Source organism: Xiphophorus couchianus, chromosome 18 (assembly GCF_001444195.1).
Source record: "Xiphophorus couchianus chromosome 18, X_couchianus-1.0, whole genome shotgun sequence".
NCBI classification, from domain to species: domain Eukaryota; kingdom Metazoa; phylum Chordata; class Actinopteri; order Cyprinodontiformes; family Poeciliidae; genus Xiphophorus; species Xiphophorus couchianus.
Genome location: NC_040245.1, coordinates 18,400,932 through 18,417,596, shown reverse-complemented (window position 1 = coordinate 18,417,596; position 16,665 = coordinate 18,400,932). Strand labels below are relative to the sequence as shown.

General features: G+C 38.3%; 1 protein-coding gene and 1 non-coding gene across 3 annotated transcripts in view; both read right to left on the bottom strand.

Moving 5' to 3' along the window:
* Positions 1 to 1,319: 1,319 nt before the first annotated feature.
* arhgef17 (Rho guanine nucleotide exchange factor (GEF) 17) overlaps positions 1,320 to 16,665 on the bottom strand; it is an 85,135-nt gene continuing 69,789 nt past the window's right edge. For both annotated transcript variants that reach the window (XM_028045483.1, XM_028045484.1), the window contains exons 4-24: positions 11,888 to 12,004; positions 10,905 to 10,997; positions 10,627 to 10,803; positions 10,479 to 10,529; positions 10,262 to 10,371; positions 10,084 to 10,169; positions 9,842 to 9,960; positions 9,156 to 9,363; positions 8,829 to 8,902; positions 8,584 to 8,667; positions 8,393 to 8,496; positions 7,787 to 7,896; positions 7,215 to 7,334; positions 6,866 to 7,133; positions 6,591 to 6,677; positions 6,050 to 6,117; positions 5,800 to 5,948; positions 5,522 to 5,696; positions 5,127 to 5,222; positions 4,584 to 4,766; positions 1,320 to 4,426 (exon numbers count right to left, since the gene is read on the bottom strand). In XM_028045483.1, coding sequence (XP_027901284.1) covers positions 4,218 to 4,426; positions 4,584 to 4,766; positions 5,127 to 5,222; positions 5,522 to 5,696; positions 5,800 to 5,948; positions 6,050 to 6,117; positions 6,591 to 6,677; positions 6,866 to 7,133; positions 7,215 to 7,334; positions 7,787 to 7,896; positions 8,393 to 8,496; positions 8,584 to 8,667; positions 8,829 to 8,902; positions 9,156 to 9,363; positions 9,842 to 9,960; positions 10,084 to 10,169; positions 10,262 to 10,371; positions 10,479 to 10,529; positions 10,627 to 10,803; positions 10,905 to 10,997; positions 11,888 to 12,004 — 2,688 coding nt within the window. In that variant the 3' untranslated portion in view covers positions 1,320 to 4,217. The remainder of the gene's footprint in view (positions 4,427 to 4,583; positions 4,767 to 5,126; positions 5,223 to 5,521; positions 5,697 to 5,799; positions 5,949 to 6,049; positions 6,118 to 6,590; positions 6,678 to 6,865; positions 7,134 to 7,214; positions 7,335 to 7,786; positions 7,897 to 8,392; positions 8,497 to 8,583; positions 8,668 to 8,828; positions 8,903 to 9,155; positions 9,364 to 9,841; positions 9,961 to 10,083; positions 10,170 to 10,261; positions 10,372 to 10,478; positions 10,530 to 10,626; positions 10,804 to 10,904; positions 10,998 to 11,887; positions 12,005 to 16,665) is intronic.
* On the bottom strand, positions 14,171 to 14,243 carry trnam-cau (transfer RNA methionine (anticodon CAU)). Its single transcript has one exon. It is a non-coding gene; the product is annotated as a tRNA-Met (tRNA).

Genomic DNA, 16,665 nt, shown 5'->3' with positions numbered 1-16,665 from the left:
AATGATTTTCAGTATCAGTTGCTCATTTTGATGAGACAGATGAAGCTTTGTGCTGGTGTTTTTCCAGCCTTGTTAGTCATCCTACAGATCTCCGTTGTGAGCATGTGTGAGTCTTCATGAAGGAATAGTTGTTTGTTGGACTGCAATGTTACAAAGCAATTTATTGTGGGTCAGTGGGCTTAAATGTTTTGCTGAGTTACATTGAAAAAATTAGCCACAGAGGTAACTTTGTGTCCAGTTTTGAGTTGCTTTTTAATGAATGTGAACATTGATTTGAATTAACTGGCACCAATTAGAGTTGAAACAGAGTGAAAGGAAGAAAACATGTATTAAAGAAGTCTTTCAGGCAGCTATTTTTTTAGGACATTTATTTTCTAATTTGTATTAGCGTTTATATATATATATATATATATATATATTCTATATATCCACTTTCAATAGTACAGTTCAGGGAATAAGAGAAATTTAATGCAGCCAAACTAAAGCAAATCATATTAGGCCCTTTAAAACTTTCTCTGAAGAGCATAATCTCATGTATGATGCCAAATCTTGCTGTTATTTATTCTTCATTTGTCAAGAGAAGTGCCATTTTTCTCCTTCTGACACTTTTTCTAGTTTTGCTGTTCTTTAGTATTCGGATGTCTGTTATCACCATAAAACAAAGATATTGTTGTTTAAGGATGATCGCTGTATTTGAACCCAGAAAATGTTAAAACATCTGTGACAAATAATGAGTACATAATTTTACAGTTAAAAAATGATGTTAAAGTTTGTTAATTACTAATTAACATTCACAAATAATCTAGGGAGATTTTTTTAACAGACCATGCAATGCCCACAGGATATTGTTTTTAAGATTCTGGATAGTATTCGTTTGAAAAAAAAAAAGACAAACAAACAGAATATTAGTTCAGAAAGAAGATTGATGATTTTGGATTGTTGAAAAAGAAAATAACCAGGTTGTTTCCATGAATAGTTAAAAGATCAGTGCAAAAGCAAATGTTGTAAAACTGTTAACTGAACAGAAATGGCAACATAAAGAGTAAAACAATTTTCACACAACGATGTGAAATACTGCTATAGTTATTGTCTAAACATGCCTTTTCATTGATGATCAGCTATTTGTCCTGAAAGATTTGACAGATGATATACATTATTTTTGAATTACAAGCATCTTCAATAAATATTCAGTATTAAAAATATAAGTGCTTTACAAAAGGGAAATACTCATAATCCTGTTCTCAGTAGTTTTCTCACTTCTAACCAAGAATAAAGTATTAAGATAAAGCTGTAGGTTAAGAGAACAAACACAAGCTGGCCCCAGTGAAATTATTTATTTTACAGAGGAAACCAAAGTGACAAAACTAGAGCAGCTACATACAGGAAGAAACTCTGAGAGACTGCAGCCATGACAATATGTCAGCCAGGGGCAGAGGGAAACAGAAGGTCAGCAGAGCAAAAACTAAGAGTAAGTTTTTTCCCCCCCTGCAGAAATAAGCAACAAAGCAAACATTTTGAAGCTGCCATAAATGCAACTCCATCACTAAAACAGAAATCTGTTTATTACACCGCTTTAGTCTGGGGCAATATTTTTATTTTCTGACAGTTCAAACTTTTTTTATGACTGAAGGCGCATGCAAAGGACTAAAGGGGGGAATACATAGAGACAAACTTCACAGAAACATATAAAAATATGCCATACGACTTATATCAACAATTGAGGACCGTGAGTGCACCATTTACAGAAATGAAGCAGTATATATACCAATATTTACATCAATACAACTTAGTTCACATGTAGTTACGTACATGTCAGTGAGATTTATGGAAAAGTTGGGATGATACCGATTATTACCATTTGCCTCCTTCTCCTAGTCATGTATAACGTAATATGCAGAATGATATTCATACCTTCATATTTAGGATCTAAAGTTTCATAAGGAGTCTTAGCAGATTCATTTCACTCATTTCCATCTACTTCTGTAATTATTAATAGGTGTTACTTCTGTTGAATTCTTTTCATTTGAACCTATTAAAAACATTCAACTGAAATTATTTATTACTACCACAATGCAAAAAAACAGCCAAAACTAAAGTTCTGGTCAGAGGACGTGAAAACACAATAGGCTACCACCTTTGAGTGCTTTTCTGCTACCAAGCTCCACCCTGTTTGTGGAGTTCATTGAAAAGATCAGTATGTGTACCTCCTATAGCCAGCATAAACGTATATATTTTACATACAGAAAACACAAAAGTCAACGTTTTGATTGATCATGCAGTTTAAAAAAACATTTACCTTACATCAACAATTAGGAATGCTTTATGGATTCTTCTTGAAAGTAATCGTCTGTGCTGGGGGTGGGAAAAAAAAGGTTAGCGGTAAAATTGAAGACAACTATGTGGGTAGTAAGCATAGCTTAGCCCAATTCATAAACCAGCAAAGTGGGCAGAAAACAGAAAAAAAGGCATCTCCTTTTATTCATCTTACCTAAATAAATGCACTTGAGGAAATTAATCCACATCTACGCTAACAGATGCTCATAAGCTAGTTAGCAGCTAAACTGATTCTCTTAGTTATTTCACAGGGAGAAAGAGCTTAATGTGGATGTATTTGGAAGTGAGATTCTTGAGGTGAAGAGCCCAGATGGTTGATAAAGTGCAATGAGGTTTCCAAGGCTTTGAGGGATCAAAGACAATCACCACTTAACCCCCAAAGCCTGAGGCTAACACCTATGAGAGCGTGTGCAAGGACAAGAAGTCAAGGACAGGTGACTTTTACTTGTGTGTAATGGCCTTAACCTTTAAGCCTCCTGAAGAAATGCGTAGGCACTAAGCATTTGTCCTACTGACATACTATCTTGTTTGTAAATACCAGGTGTGAAAGGATATGGGGTTTTTGTAAGATAGAAAAACCTCTGTGCAAGAAATGGATCTGAACTATGAAGCATATTTGGCACACATAGAGGCATCAGGGTGACTGTGCTCAAGCAGTCCAAAAGCTGCTTTCTGATACTATACAAGGCAAAACCTTGTGGGACATTTATCCTACAGCGAAAAGCATCATTTTTGGTCTAGTCCAAACCCTGCACTATGAACTGTTGTGACCATGAGGGAATGGAGCTAAACTACTCGTTTTAATTCACTTTCACAATCAAGTCAGAGCCTCTGTATTCATCATTTCCAACAGAAAAAAGTGAAGGCTACATCTTCTATAAATTAAGTGCTGTAAAAGAAGGCGCTAAAATTAAAAGCATAAATACTGTACACAACTATTTCTGCATCCGCAGCTTGGCGTCATCAATGAAGAGGCTCTGTCCAGACATGACAGAACTTCAACTGACATTTCATGGCAAAAAAAGTTCTTTAAACGTATACAAGGCTTTGGCATGACTGTGTTAAAGAGGAACGCACTTATATTTCACTTCCCAGTGAGACACAATCTAAGCTTAAACTGACAGCAAACGTAAAACTGACTGAGCCAACAAAATGTGATTTTCTGCAAAAATCATATGTTCTTTTTTTATTGTTTTATAAGGCTGTCCATTATATGTGTGCAATGTTTCACCGTAATGCTCCCTCTACTGGAGAAAGGTGACATTGGCAGTTCCACAACTATGACTGGCCATTGTGAAAAAGGATAATCACCACCTGACTGGAATCAGAAAAATCTGACAATACATCTGATATTAAGGCTACCATTAAATTTCAGCTGAAAAAATATGACTAAAATAAAATAAGAATTTCAAACTACCATTCTGAGCTATGTTACATTTAATTTACATTGTTACAGCTGATCTTCATCTGTGGATGAAACGATGGACTGAAGTATTTCAAGTTCAAAAAGACAAAATTTCAAAGAAAATGCAATTCCTCATTAATTACATCACATGACTCAATCCTCCTATTTTGTGCACTGACACCCTGAAGAATCCAGATCCGCCTGTGGAAGTTCTTTATTTGTCCTCAGTTTGAAAATAAGTCCATCTGTGCAAGTTTATTTTTGGCTCTTCAATTTTCTTATCTCTTTCAAAAAAAAAATGATCAAAAATGCACACATCACCAGGAACACAACAAAAGCTGAGTGTTTGATGTAGTAGTATTCATTCATAAATCCAGGAGGGAGCTCGGAATCGTGTCATAGCACTGGATGGACTGAGCAAAAAATCAACGCCTGGATGTGCTGGAGGGAGATTGGTCAGACTGGGTGTTTGATTGGCTCAGACTCTCCAGAGCAATAGGTGATTGGTGCTGTCATCTCGACCAATGGTTTCACTGCTGTTGGTCAGCCTAAAGTCCTCATAGCCATCTCCGCCAGAAATGACAAGATGATTGGTCTTCACTGGGATGTGTGTGGAGGTTCTGCGGTGTGCGGAGTCTCGCCTCTGTAGGCTCTTATCGTCTACGCTGCTGCTCGGAGGCTGATTGCCTAGATCCAGAAAAACTAGGGTTATTTTTGTTTGATAATAGAATTTGCTTGTCTGAAATACTTAATTGCAAAAAAAAAAGCAAAAACTTAAAAATACTTTTTCACAGCACTGTAAATGTGAAGGAGTTTTGTTTTTTTTGCTAAAACAAGAAAGTACCTGTGGAGTCTGTTGTTGTTGGAGGGAAGTTCATGTCAAATCCTTCTGGTAGCTCAATTGAAGTCAGAAACCGAACATGCCCTGTGTGCCCATGAGCCGATCCGATTGGAACCAGAGGTGACTTAAGAGTCCCGGCACCAGTTCCTGTGCTCACTGTTGGGATCGCCAGTGTAAGGACCACTCCTGAAGAATATTAAATCTCTTTGAACATGAGGGTCTACCACCTAAGGTCCTTGAATTTAAAAACTTAAACAAAAACTCAAACTTAGAATTCATACAACAAATCATGTGTTTTGCGGATGTAGGCCAGAAATGTTAGCCGATTTCAGAATTACAATTTAAAATTCCAACGAAAATTTGCAAACTACAATACAATGCAAGAAAGCTTATTACTGTGGAGGGTGGGGACGGGGTTCCATCCGACTTCAAAAATGTTGATTTTCTATTGTGCAGATTTATGATGTATTTCTGTAGTCATTGTTTCATTAGCATTGTGCTACTGTAGGACCACCGCAGTTGAACAGACAAACTCTGTGTCCTCACCTGCACTGGTGCCGATCCACAGCAGGTCCTTGCAGGCCAACAAGGCTGTGATCCTGAGGCAGGCAGCTTTGTGCTGTCTAATGATTGCATCTGCGCCTGAATAAAGGTTAAATAAAAAACATGCGGTCATGAGGGTCAAACTGATCTTTTAAGCCATTTTTTGATGAGTGGTCTGTCAGATGTTCAAAGCATGGGATGTCGTTTTATGACTTCACCCTGCTTTAAACCTCTCCACTACTACTCGACAGTCACATAAAATCTCAATAAAACGCATCACAGATTATGGTTGTACTGTGACCAAACATAAAAAAAACTCAAAGGGAATGAATACTTTTTGCAAGCCACTGTGTACAACTAAAACCCTTTGTATAAGCTCAGAAACTGTCTGCGCTCACCTGCAAGCATTTTGTGCACAGCCGGTGCCACATCCACCTCCGTCAGGCTCTCCCAGGTATCTGTGTGATACAGCCTGACCTGTGCACTGCCCTGCAGCGCCAGCCACACACCCTGACCATACGCCACCATGCATGTAACACAGCGATTGCTGTCAGTGCCGACCTGGAACCAGTGCTGGAAAGGAGGGAGGAAAAACCAGTGATCTAGATCTCCATTACTCTCGTTTGCCATTGTGTAATGTCTGTAAAGTCTTTATCTAGAGCTTTGCTAAGCTTACCTCCTGTACCAGTGTAGTAGTGTTGATGATAAGGACTCTGTTTTGTGAGCCACACCACAGTTTCCTGCCAACAGGAACCATTTTGGTAACTGGACTACTAGGCGTGCCAAGAACTAACATCTGGGAAGACTGAGGATCCCAGAAACTACCTGGAGATTGAGTTCAAAATGAAAAATGCTGTATAAAAAAAAACAACACAACAAAAAAAACTATTCAGCATTTTAAAAATATTTTTTAGTCATTAGCTCACCTGCTTCTCTCTGATAGACGATAACCTCTCCATTTGCTAATGATACAAACACTTTGTTGTCAAAGTACCTGATGTTAGAGGAAAAACACAAAGGTGAAATGAAAAACATAAAGTTATAAGCTTCAAATGACTCAACCTTCATAGTCTGTGTTTCTGAACCATCAGTAAAACAGGATTTTATTTTTCCTTTGTATCAAAACAACTCTGAGTTGTAAATGACATCTTGGATCTCAATGAGACAACCTGTATAATTAAAGGTCAAATAAATAAAGAAAACAAAATAAAGACTTTCTTTTTTTCCCCCTCCCCTCCATTGGGTCTTTTGTGGGCTCTAGTGTCCCTTATATGAAAGTAGGCTGACAGGAAAGGGGGAAGGAGTCATGCAGCAAATGTCACCAGGTCCGGGAATCAAACCCGCGACAGCCGCATTGAGGTCTCAAGATCTCCAAACGCGGGTCGCACTATCCTTTGCGCCACCACAGCACGTCCAAAATAACGACTTTCAAAGACTGATGAGTCGTAACGGAAAAGGCAGACTTACAATATACAGAGGATGGAGGCCGAGTGCTGCATCTTCATGCTGTTTTTACGGTTTCGAATGTTGTCTGAGGACTGGTAAACGTGTATGCTGAAACAAACAGAGATGGTACAATTAATCAAGAAACCTGCCCACGATGTTGGCTGCCTCTCATCCAACAGCCGCTTCCTTTAGGCACCGGCCTGCATGTGGCCATGAATGCACGGATATTAATGTATTGACAATGGCTGGATGGATGTGCTGGGAATAAGAGAAAAGAAAAGAGTTCATTTTCCTACCATCCATCTTCTGTGCCCAGCCACACAGAGCTCTGATACGCCTCCGGGTCAATACTCAGCAGATCCTCCAGACTCGCTCGGGTGAATGACCCCCTGGAGGACCGGCGCATGGCCCGGCCGTCCATAGGACTCTCTGTGTGGGCGCGACTCCCTCCGCCTACTCCTAGCATCCCAGGAGCACCATAGGAGGTTGGGACAGGGAACTCCTGCTCCTCCTCGCTGCTGGTGGTCTCCGTGGCCATGTCCTTGGAGCTCAGACCCTCGTCGTCTTCAGGAAATGAACAGAGTAAAGTCTGATGAACTGGTAGATCTGGTGGTTTAACTGGCTAAATCTGAGACAATTACTCACTGCCATAGCTTGACGATATGGTGGAGTGACTGGCCTGACTCTGCAAAGTTGAAGAAGGACTAGGTGAATCTTCATCATCTGAGTCATCACTGTCAAAGGGCACAAGCTCCGCCCCTGGTCCTGGAGAAGATAAGCCAACAGTCTGAAGGAAGGCTTTTTTATTTTACAACTGAAGTTGTTTTAAAGAACCAAATAATGTACTTTATCACATCAATAGAAATTAAAGATCCCATTTGATCTTATGGTCCACAAATGACAAACTTTAGATGCTTATTTTTTTAAAACCATCATGTACAAGTTGGTTGATGTTGCAGGAAAACAATCTCTTAAGTTTCAGAGCCTTTTTGTTAACTAAATTTATATCACATTGTAAGAAATGGGGGCAATAAGTTAGCAAAGCAATTGAATTTATTTTTCACCTATACAGCAAATTATCAGACAGCGATCTACTATGAAAGCTAAAGTTTATGGAGATTTTAAATCTTAAAGTATTCCCACTGCCCACACAAACATAATTCAAACAGACTATAAGAAACTTGAACTTGCAGGAGGGTTTGGTGGAAGTAGCTAACCTGTAGGCTGCTCTGTTAGCTCCAAGGTCGTAGGTGAGATGGAGATGTCGAGCTGCTGCTGTGGATGAGTAGGAGGCCCGGAGGTCGAAACAGGTTCTGATACACGATCCCTGAGAGAACAACATGGTGAAAGCTTTACAATCACACTCATCAAATATTTCAGCTCTATCTAGAAATGTATGCTGGATCTCTATACCTTTAGCAAAATAAAATGCAGTTGATTTCCCAAAATATTAATTCTCAGAGCCATCTTTAATTAAATGTACCACCAAACGTGTCGTCTTCAAGAACACATCTCTGTGTTTTCTGATCTGGCATGTTTTATCCCACAAATTTTATTTTGAAACCTTCTCTGTTTCACTCCAGACCCAGACGGTTTATTGCTAAAAAGCTCAATCTTAAAGTCAGCTCGCTACAAATCATAGGTGCAGTAGAACTGAGAAATGCCATATTTTATGCGCCAAACTTTACTTTGTTTTTAACAACATGAAACATAACATTAACATCTACACCAGTTATAAGAGGATGGCAGAACATTTTTGAATGTATACATGTCAATAAGGAAAAATAAACTATTGCTCATTTCTCCTTTAACTGTGCTCCCACCTTCCTTTGAGTCCTGGAACCGCAGCAATACAAATGATCCTGGCAGAGCAGACGGCGATGCAGGCCTCCACCGTGGGCTCATCTTTGATGTTCAACAAGCAAACCTGGAGTGAAGACATTACATCACTCAAAATGGCTGCAAATTGAATTTGCCATCAGTAATTGGGTAATCTTTTTCTATGTCCTCTTACCTGGCCTACATATCCATCACTGTTACACACCCAAACCTCACAGCCACTGTCAGGACAGCTGTGGCTGGGCGAGGCACATGAAAACTAGAAAACAAACAAATCATAAAACAAAACATATATCTTTTAGAACATGTTTTTTTTCCCCCTCATTATTTGACTATTTGGCACAAGCAAAATCTGCAAAATCCAAACATGGACAAACACACACAGCAATAGTTTGTTTTGTGTGTAAAAAAGAAACACACCTGCATCCCACTGCGGGTCTTCATAATAGGGATTGCCTTCAGGAATTCTGGGTCCCACTGGTCCTTGTTCATGGCTAAAAGCACACACAAATAATAATCAGGAAGATTTTAACAACACAAGTAGAGCCCGACTGCTCTGATTCATGAGACACAAGAATTCAACTGTAAAGTTTTCTTAGATTTTGCAAAATTGAAAGGAAATGTAGCTTCTCAGCTACAGGTAGACGTAAATGTTTACTAAAAGAATCTCATCCCCTTCAGCTCATTTCTTGTAGGTTTCTTGTAGGACAGCACTTATTTGATCACATGAAACATGTTCTCACTGACCCAACTTCTTCTTGGCATCCTCAAAGGCCTGTTCAAAGCTGGATCGAGCGTCGGGCGAGCTGAACTCAAAGACGAAGGTGCTCTCAGCGGAGGCTGTTGTGAACTCCAGTTTTGTGGGCAAGAAAGTCATGCTGAAGGCCAAAGACTGTTTCTCTGAGAGCTCTTTGTGAACTGAAGCCATCAGATCTTTTATCACCTCATCTAGAGACTGAGAGGAGCAAATGAAAAGAAGAGGAAGTTTAGAGAAAACACAAAACAACAAAAACTCATTGGTTAATGCAGTAAAAAAAACTTTAAACATTACAATTAAAAAAAAATTTTTTTTGCATAATTAAAACTGATAAATCTATGAGTAAACACTTATTTTATATCCATAAAATATAAGAAGAGCTCTATTAATCATTTATTTATGTAATTTTATTAAGTGTCCTTGACTTATTAGCTTATTATACTTAGTTGCATTACAATAATAATTACAACTATTCAGTCGCGTGTTTGTACCCCTATGGTCCCAAAAAAAAACCTTTTTTTTTTAAAAAAAAGGCTAATCAATAAATAAATACAACTGAGGTCTACAGATTCTCTAGTTCATCCTCCAGAGCTTGAAATAACTAATAGCAAATTCTATATTTTTCTAAACTTTCCAATACAAACTCTGCACAGCCACATGTGCTTGTGGCACGTACCTGATGTGGGAAGCTAAGGGTCTCCGATAGTTTGCTGATCTGACCCAAAGTGCTGAGATCCTCATCTAAACGGGTAATCATCTTCTGGATGCTCTCTTTGTTGGTTGCCTGAGAAGAACCTTAGGGAGAAACATGAGAGACATTTAAACATTGGGTTATAAGTTTCCTTATCATGCATGCAGTGAATTGATACAATAACACAAAAGTAAAAACTACAAAAGAATAATAATAATAAATCGTACTTTTCACCACCTCCACGTCCTCTAAAGGAAGCTTCCACAAAAACTTGTATTTGCTGGAGGTATCTATCACACTGGCAGCAGAGTATCTGAAACAGAGAGGATGCATTCATTTTTTTGAACACCAGGGGGCAGTGGGCTTTAGAGACATACTGTGATGGCATGCACGACTGTTGCATACAGGCTCATGGAGCTGCGCCTCAACGAGCCAGACTTCCTCTTGAGAGTAGTGCAGATGATCAGATCGCTGAAGAGGAAGAGGGATCGGTCTTTCTTACCCCCTACAGTCTTCTACAGAGAGACAGGAACAGCTCTGGTGATCTGAGCCACATTCCTTTTATAATGTTTGTTTGATACTACTGAACGTATCAGAAAAGAGTTTGCTACATTAATCTTACCGCCTCCATGACGATTTCCTGCCTCAAGAATTTCCTCTGTGGATTTAGAATCTGTCAAAGAAAAAGCAGCAATTAAAAAAAGGCTAAATCAGCACAAAACTAGTTCAGGTTGGTAGATGTAGAAACAGTAAAAGTCTAAACATCTCACATGTTCAACTCCCTCTATGTGAGCCTCGATCTCCTGGATAACCCTGGCCTCCCTCTCCGCCTCCTCAGCGGAGCGACGCCCCTTGTTGATTTTCTCCGCCAGTCGTTTGATGTTCTTCTGCGCGTCCAGCAGAAACTGATGATCTGGATGGTCCTCCGGCGTGTGTTTCAACAAGTCCTTGAACAAGCAACAAAAAAAAATACATGAATCCCTCTTTAAACTACCCGAGTGCGGCTGAAGTCTCACTTCTAGCAGTGTAGCGAAGACAAAGTGGTCACCTTAACCAGCAGCTCGTATCGAGGAATCCTCTGCACCGGCTTGATCATCAGGTCGCCCAGAGCCTGCTTCTCCTTGTTCTCACGCATGTTTTGCTTTTGGATTAGAGGGAGAGAGACGATCGACACACAGACACACAAAAAAAGAGCATATAAGTGGTGAAATTAACTGAGGCCTTCCCTCCTGATTAATGTGTTTGTGTTTCAGAGCTCCAGGTAGATTGGTGTTGATTGGAACTGGAGGCAGCTGGTCAAGATAAAACTAAGAGGCACACCACTTCCTGGAAGTCTCTCGCTCTTTTTTCTTCTTCTACCAGCCAAATCTAATTAAAATAAATCTAATTCTAAGTTACACCCATGTGTTGCTTCCGGTTTTTTGGTTTTGGTCTATGAGCCAGGCCATAACAGCAGCTTGAATAAATTTTTTAATGGGACAATATGGGAGGACAACCTAGGGCATTACATGCCGCATAGTGAAAGTAGCAGAAATATTGGTTGGCCAGAAAAACTACAACAATGTGAATAATTGTTGGAAGGTTTCTAATAATTGGGTGACGTGTTGAGCTTGTTTCTGAGAATAAAAACTGTTTTTAGAAAAGAGTCATGCTTGAGGTACTTTTAGGAATTCTGCCCACCTTCCTGAAGACACTCTGATTGGTGTGTCTGCTTATGTTACTGCAGGTAACATAAGTATTACAATTTAAAACTCCCTAAAATCTGATCTTTGGTGAACTTCACAACTTCACCACAAGATGGCGAACTGGTTCTAATGTCCACAAATCTGACTGCAGTGCCACAGCAGACATGGTTTTAAAAAATCTTGCGTATCGACATACCTGCACTTAATAATTATCATTACAGTATGTTTCAGATGAGAGGTTTGATTGCCTAAGCAGAGAATTCAAAGTTTGAACTAATTTTCCTACAAACAAGAGCAGCTGCTGACACACGTAACAGAAACACCAGAAACTTGGTCAAACACTCACCTCCAGAAACTTGTGAAATGCTGGTTTGGCCTCCTTTGCAATCCTAACTGCATCTTTAGCATTGAGAAAATTGTCAATGTATGCTGAGTACATATCAGCGAGAGCATCTTTGGAGAACTATAGGAAGACAAAAATACACTGATTACCCCTTTAGGAATATCAGCCTGAAAATGATGTTTTAACTTTGAAAGAAATAGGCAGTAATTTGAGATCAATTTGAAACGAGGACACAGAAATATGTAAAAGAAAATTAAAAAAAATAAATAAAAATAAAAAACACCATTACTAATAATAAAGCAACAAAAACAGGTTTACTTTCTTTTTTTCCTCAACAAAAAAACTTTTCAGACTGAGATCTCACACTGTAATTTAAGTGAACCATTTTAAAAGGAAATGAAATTTTAAAATATTCATTTTGAAATGAATATTTTAAAAATGAAAATGTAGCTCTTTGACATTGCAAAAACAAGCAGGTAGGTATAAAAAGCATTAAAACTTTTTTCTATTGTTCTTAATCCATCAATCCATCCATCCATCCATCTTCTTTGCACCCTTGTCCCTTCCCTACCTATTTAAAGCGAGACATTTCGGCCAAGAGGCGCAGTTATTGTTCTTAATTTTCAAAAAGATTATTTTCAAAATTTCTCTTTGCCTTTAGGAATACTTCCAACCAGTTACAGGAAACACAAACCAGGGCAAATCTAAGACACGTCACATTTTCCGTAAGCTAAATTTGCCAGGTTTCTGAGAAAAAACAAAATCCTTCAGTCAATCTATTTATCTTGTATTTTTCTGCCTCCTTCAATCACACACATGAACCCAAATGACTCAGCCTGACCTGATTTTCCCTCAAATGGTTGAAGACCAACAGGGAGACAGAAAGAGAGAGAGAGAGAGAGAGAGATGAAATTGTAGCACAAATCTAAACAGAAGGGGAGGGTGTGGAGGAAGCTGTTATTTAACCCGATTACAGAGTAAACAGATTTTTGTCACTCTATCAAATATGAGTTGACATTTTCCTAATTATCTCAGATTTTCTTTTCCCAACCTTTCATGCCCAATGCCCTCCCCTCTTTAATTTGTTCCTTCTCTGACTTTGGGAACTCACAAGCAACGTCAAAACAAAAGCCTGAGTTGTGGAGGATACATGAGGTAAAAGGTGAAGTTCTTTCCAGTAGATTTTTTTCCTCTAAGTATAGTTCCCTCTGATCTTTACTTAGCTTTAATTAAGAGTGTCCACTTGTCTAAATGTTAACAAGAAGATTAAACTGTGAACTGCCAGTGAGTCGATAACACAATGCCTTGTGTTTAACTTTTTAATCCCCTAATGTTTGCACACTTAATACGGTCAAAGAAAAAAAATCTTTTTAAGCACCGACTTTCAGATTCAAAACATGTCTGGGCTGTGTGCTTTTGTTATATCAAGATGCAAGTTTTAGTTTTTAAAGCGTAGTTTATGCTCATGAACAAGTTCATTTTTAAATTACAAGTTAGGGTAAAGTAAAACGGTTTTATTGCTGCTTCATTTAAGAGCAGCTTCCACTAAGAATTTGGGTGCTAAAAAATCTTTGTTTCGTACATGTAACAATTCCTTATTTTTTTTATACATGAGCTCTACATACTTCATATATTTATGTTACAGAAATAATAACCCTTAAAAATGTCATCACAATACAACCACAAACTGCAATCAATTTAATTGAAGTTTTTTACAATACATAAAGTACTGTGTGTGGAAAACTGTAAACAGGATTAAAATCATATAATCCAAATTTTGTGATTTTGCTAAAACAATATATATATTGGAAATCATAATATTATCTTTCCTCATGAAACTTAAGCACTATGCTGCCAGGGAAAGAACAAAAGTCATCTTATGTTTATTTTAAGATTTTTGACAACTTCTTGACACAATATGACCAATATATTGACAATTTGCCTAATTCTACAATAACATGAAACTTAAACGTAAATGATTAGACACAGTTATCCTCTATCATCTAGACGTTATTACAGCAGTCCCAGCTTTTAAAGAGAATTTGAATTACTTACAAATGTACATTGAAATACAGAATGTGTCTATGTTTCTAAGACTTTGCCATGCAAATTATCTGAAATAACTGAAGGATTACTGTCCAACTATGTGATGACATTTCATAGCACATTTTCTGACGAGACAAAGCTGATACTAACAGAGACACGAAGACAGACAGCACCAGCAAAATGAAAAAGACTGCTGTCGTAACTGAAACAGCTGAGGGGTCAAAAAAACAAAAAGGAACTTGCCCCGTGTGAGGCTCGAACTCACGACCTTCAGATTATGAGACTGACGCGCTGCCTACTGCGCCAACGAGGCCTGCAGCACACTATAGCTGCTTCCGTTTAGTCGGGGGAAGGTGGTGCAAGCAGGGAAAAGGGTGATGCAACAGTGCCTGCTAGTGGGGGAGAAATGCCACCACCAACTACCTGCTATAGAGACCATGTAGCTCCAGTTTTGCATTAGAAAGTATTAAAAATCTTTGAGAAGCAATAAAAAAAGATGAGACAGTGTTTGAATTTCACATGTAAATGGTAAAATGCTCCTAAGTTGCTTTTAATTGAATTTATCAAGGCTTTATAATCACTTCACGTCTAAAAAGGGGGAAAATCTAATGCAGAAACTATAGATTTGTCTACAAGAGAATACATTTCTCCTTGCTTGTTCAGTATTTCTCTTTCCCGACTTTTTCAAAGACCAAACCTAACATTTAGGCTGACGTTGATCGTTTGGAACAGTGTTTGTTTATCATCTAGGTCTAGAGCCATCATTAGGTCATGGGAAATTTTAAAAAGGGGCACAGAGCAGTCACTAGAAAATAACAGTCCTGAAATATTGCCACATGTAGTCCGCCTCTCTTTATTCCAGCTTCTCCTCGTTGAAAGAATTGTTTGTCTTTTCAGAGGTACATCCAATTTAAACATACTACATTCGTCCTAGCCACTAAAATTTAAATATTCATTACAGAAATTGAACACTGTATGAATTTTGTCAGAAAAATCTACATTAACCAAACTAAAACACAGTTTTATGCAGGTTTAGTAAATGTTCTACATGAACAAATCAACAGCATCCTCCACATTGACTGGTTCTCCTTGGTAAATATGTTGATACTAAGTTGAAGTAGCATTGAATTACACTGAAAAAGTCTGCAAAATCCAGCTTGCAATCTGAGTACTTTTCTTTAGCAAGAATAAAGCTATAATTGCTTAAAATGAAATCACAGATGACACAGTTGGGTGAAGCTCAAGCAGCTCCTGTAGAATTAATGCAGCTAAAGCTTCTTACTTAGATTTTAGGTTGATTGCAGTATCTGGGAACTTTTAATCGGTAATCCACCACTTTCTATTTCCGTGGGCTGTAATATATAACAGTCATTTCTCTATGCTACTTGTCAATATGGGAAAGATGAGAGAACATATCATTCAAGCAAGGAAGAACTGAACAGAATAATAAAATAGAAAGATTGCATTTTTACCCTCAAAGAAACTTTAGAAAATACAACTAGCAATTGGAAACCTACTGTATTTAGCAATTTGTTTCTGATGAATGTAATAAAAGCAATACATGAGAAAGTACTGTTTGTTACTCCCCCTACACTATACAGTTTATATTGTTTTTATTTTCATAGTATTATAAACAGGTTTAAAAAAGTTTCGTCTTTTAAATTTCACATGTCAGATAGAGTGATGACAACAAATGTGTGTAAGTCGAGTGTGTCAAACAAAAGACAAATTTTGACAATAAACCTTTTTTTGTGAATCTTCCACAAGAAAATAACTGTCTAATAAATGTAGCATGTAGTTCAGCCTCTATAAATGGACTCGGTAAAACAAATGTATGTTTTTCTCATTTCAAATGTTTATAAGGTGGCCACTGACATAAAATCCAAATCAGATGTGGGCCATAACCCAAGCAATTCACAAAGAAATGAGGGCAAATATGTTCACAGCTGAAGTTGTAGGTAAACAACTGGAATGATAAAGGAAATAGGTACTAAATATAATTGCAGAAATTAAATAAATATACAGTCCCAAAGTGTGGCACAGAGTAGTGTGAATAGCAAAAGCAAAGGTCCCTCCACAAAAAAAGCTAATCTTACTATTGCAAATGGCATTGCTTACAGCTGCATTTCTAAACTTCTCAGTGCTGTGGGACCAAAATCTGGAGGTGGGAAGGTCTTAAATGATTATGAACGGTCAGGTGCCGTAATATTTCTGACAGAGGAATCAAAGCAATGATCAAAACATTTGTTCAACTGTCAAGAAGCAGAGAGCTCCAGAAAGAGCATGTACAGAGCAAGACTTTACTGCTGAAGAAAAGCCAGCTGATGGTTGTTTTAGCATTTCTGCAAAAGATTTGGACAAGCTATAGAAATGCTGGGACACTATGCTGCTGACAGATGAGATCATAGCTGAGCAACTTGGATGCCATTGCTCACACTATGTTTGAAGGAAGGTTGGTTCTGCATATCGCCAGTAAAACACCAAAAGTGAAGTTTTGCAGGAGGCAACATGATAATGTGAGCAGTCTTACTGCAGGATGGGACTGGCAGAATTCCTGCAAGGGAAGAATCCTCACATCCACAAGGTTCTGACAGCTAATCAGAGGGAATCAATTCCTTGGACAGATAAAGATGCCTTTGGCTGCATCAGCAGGCCACTTGCAATGTGGGTAAGGCACAGGGAACACTGATCATCAGTCAGCTCATTCATGCTTAAAACTGGGAATTTTAGAACAT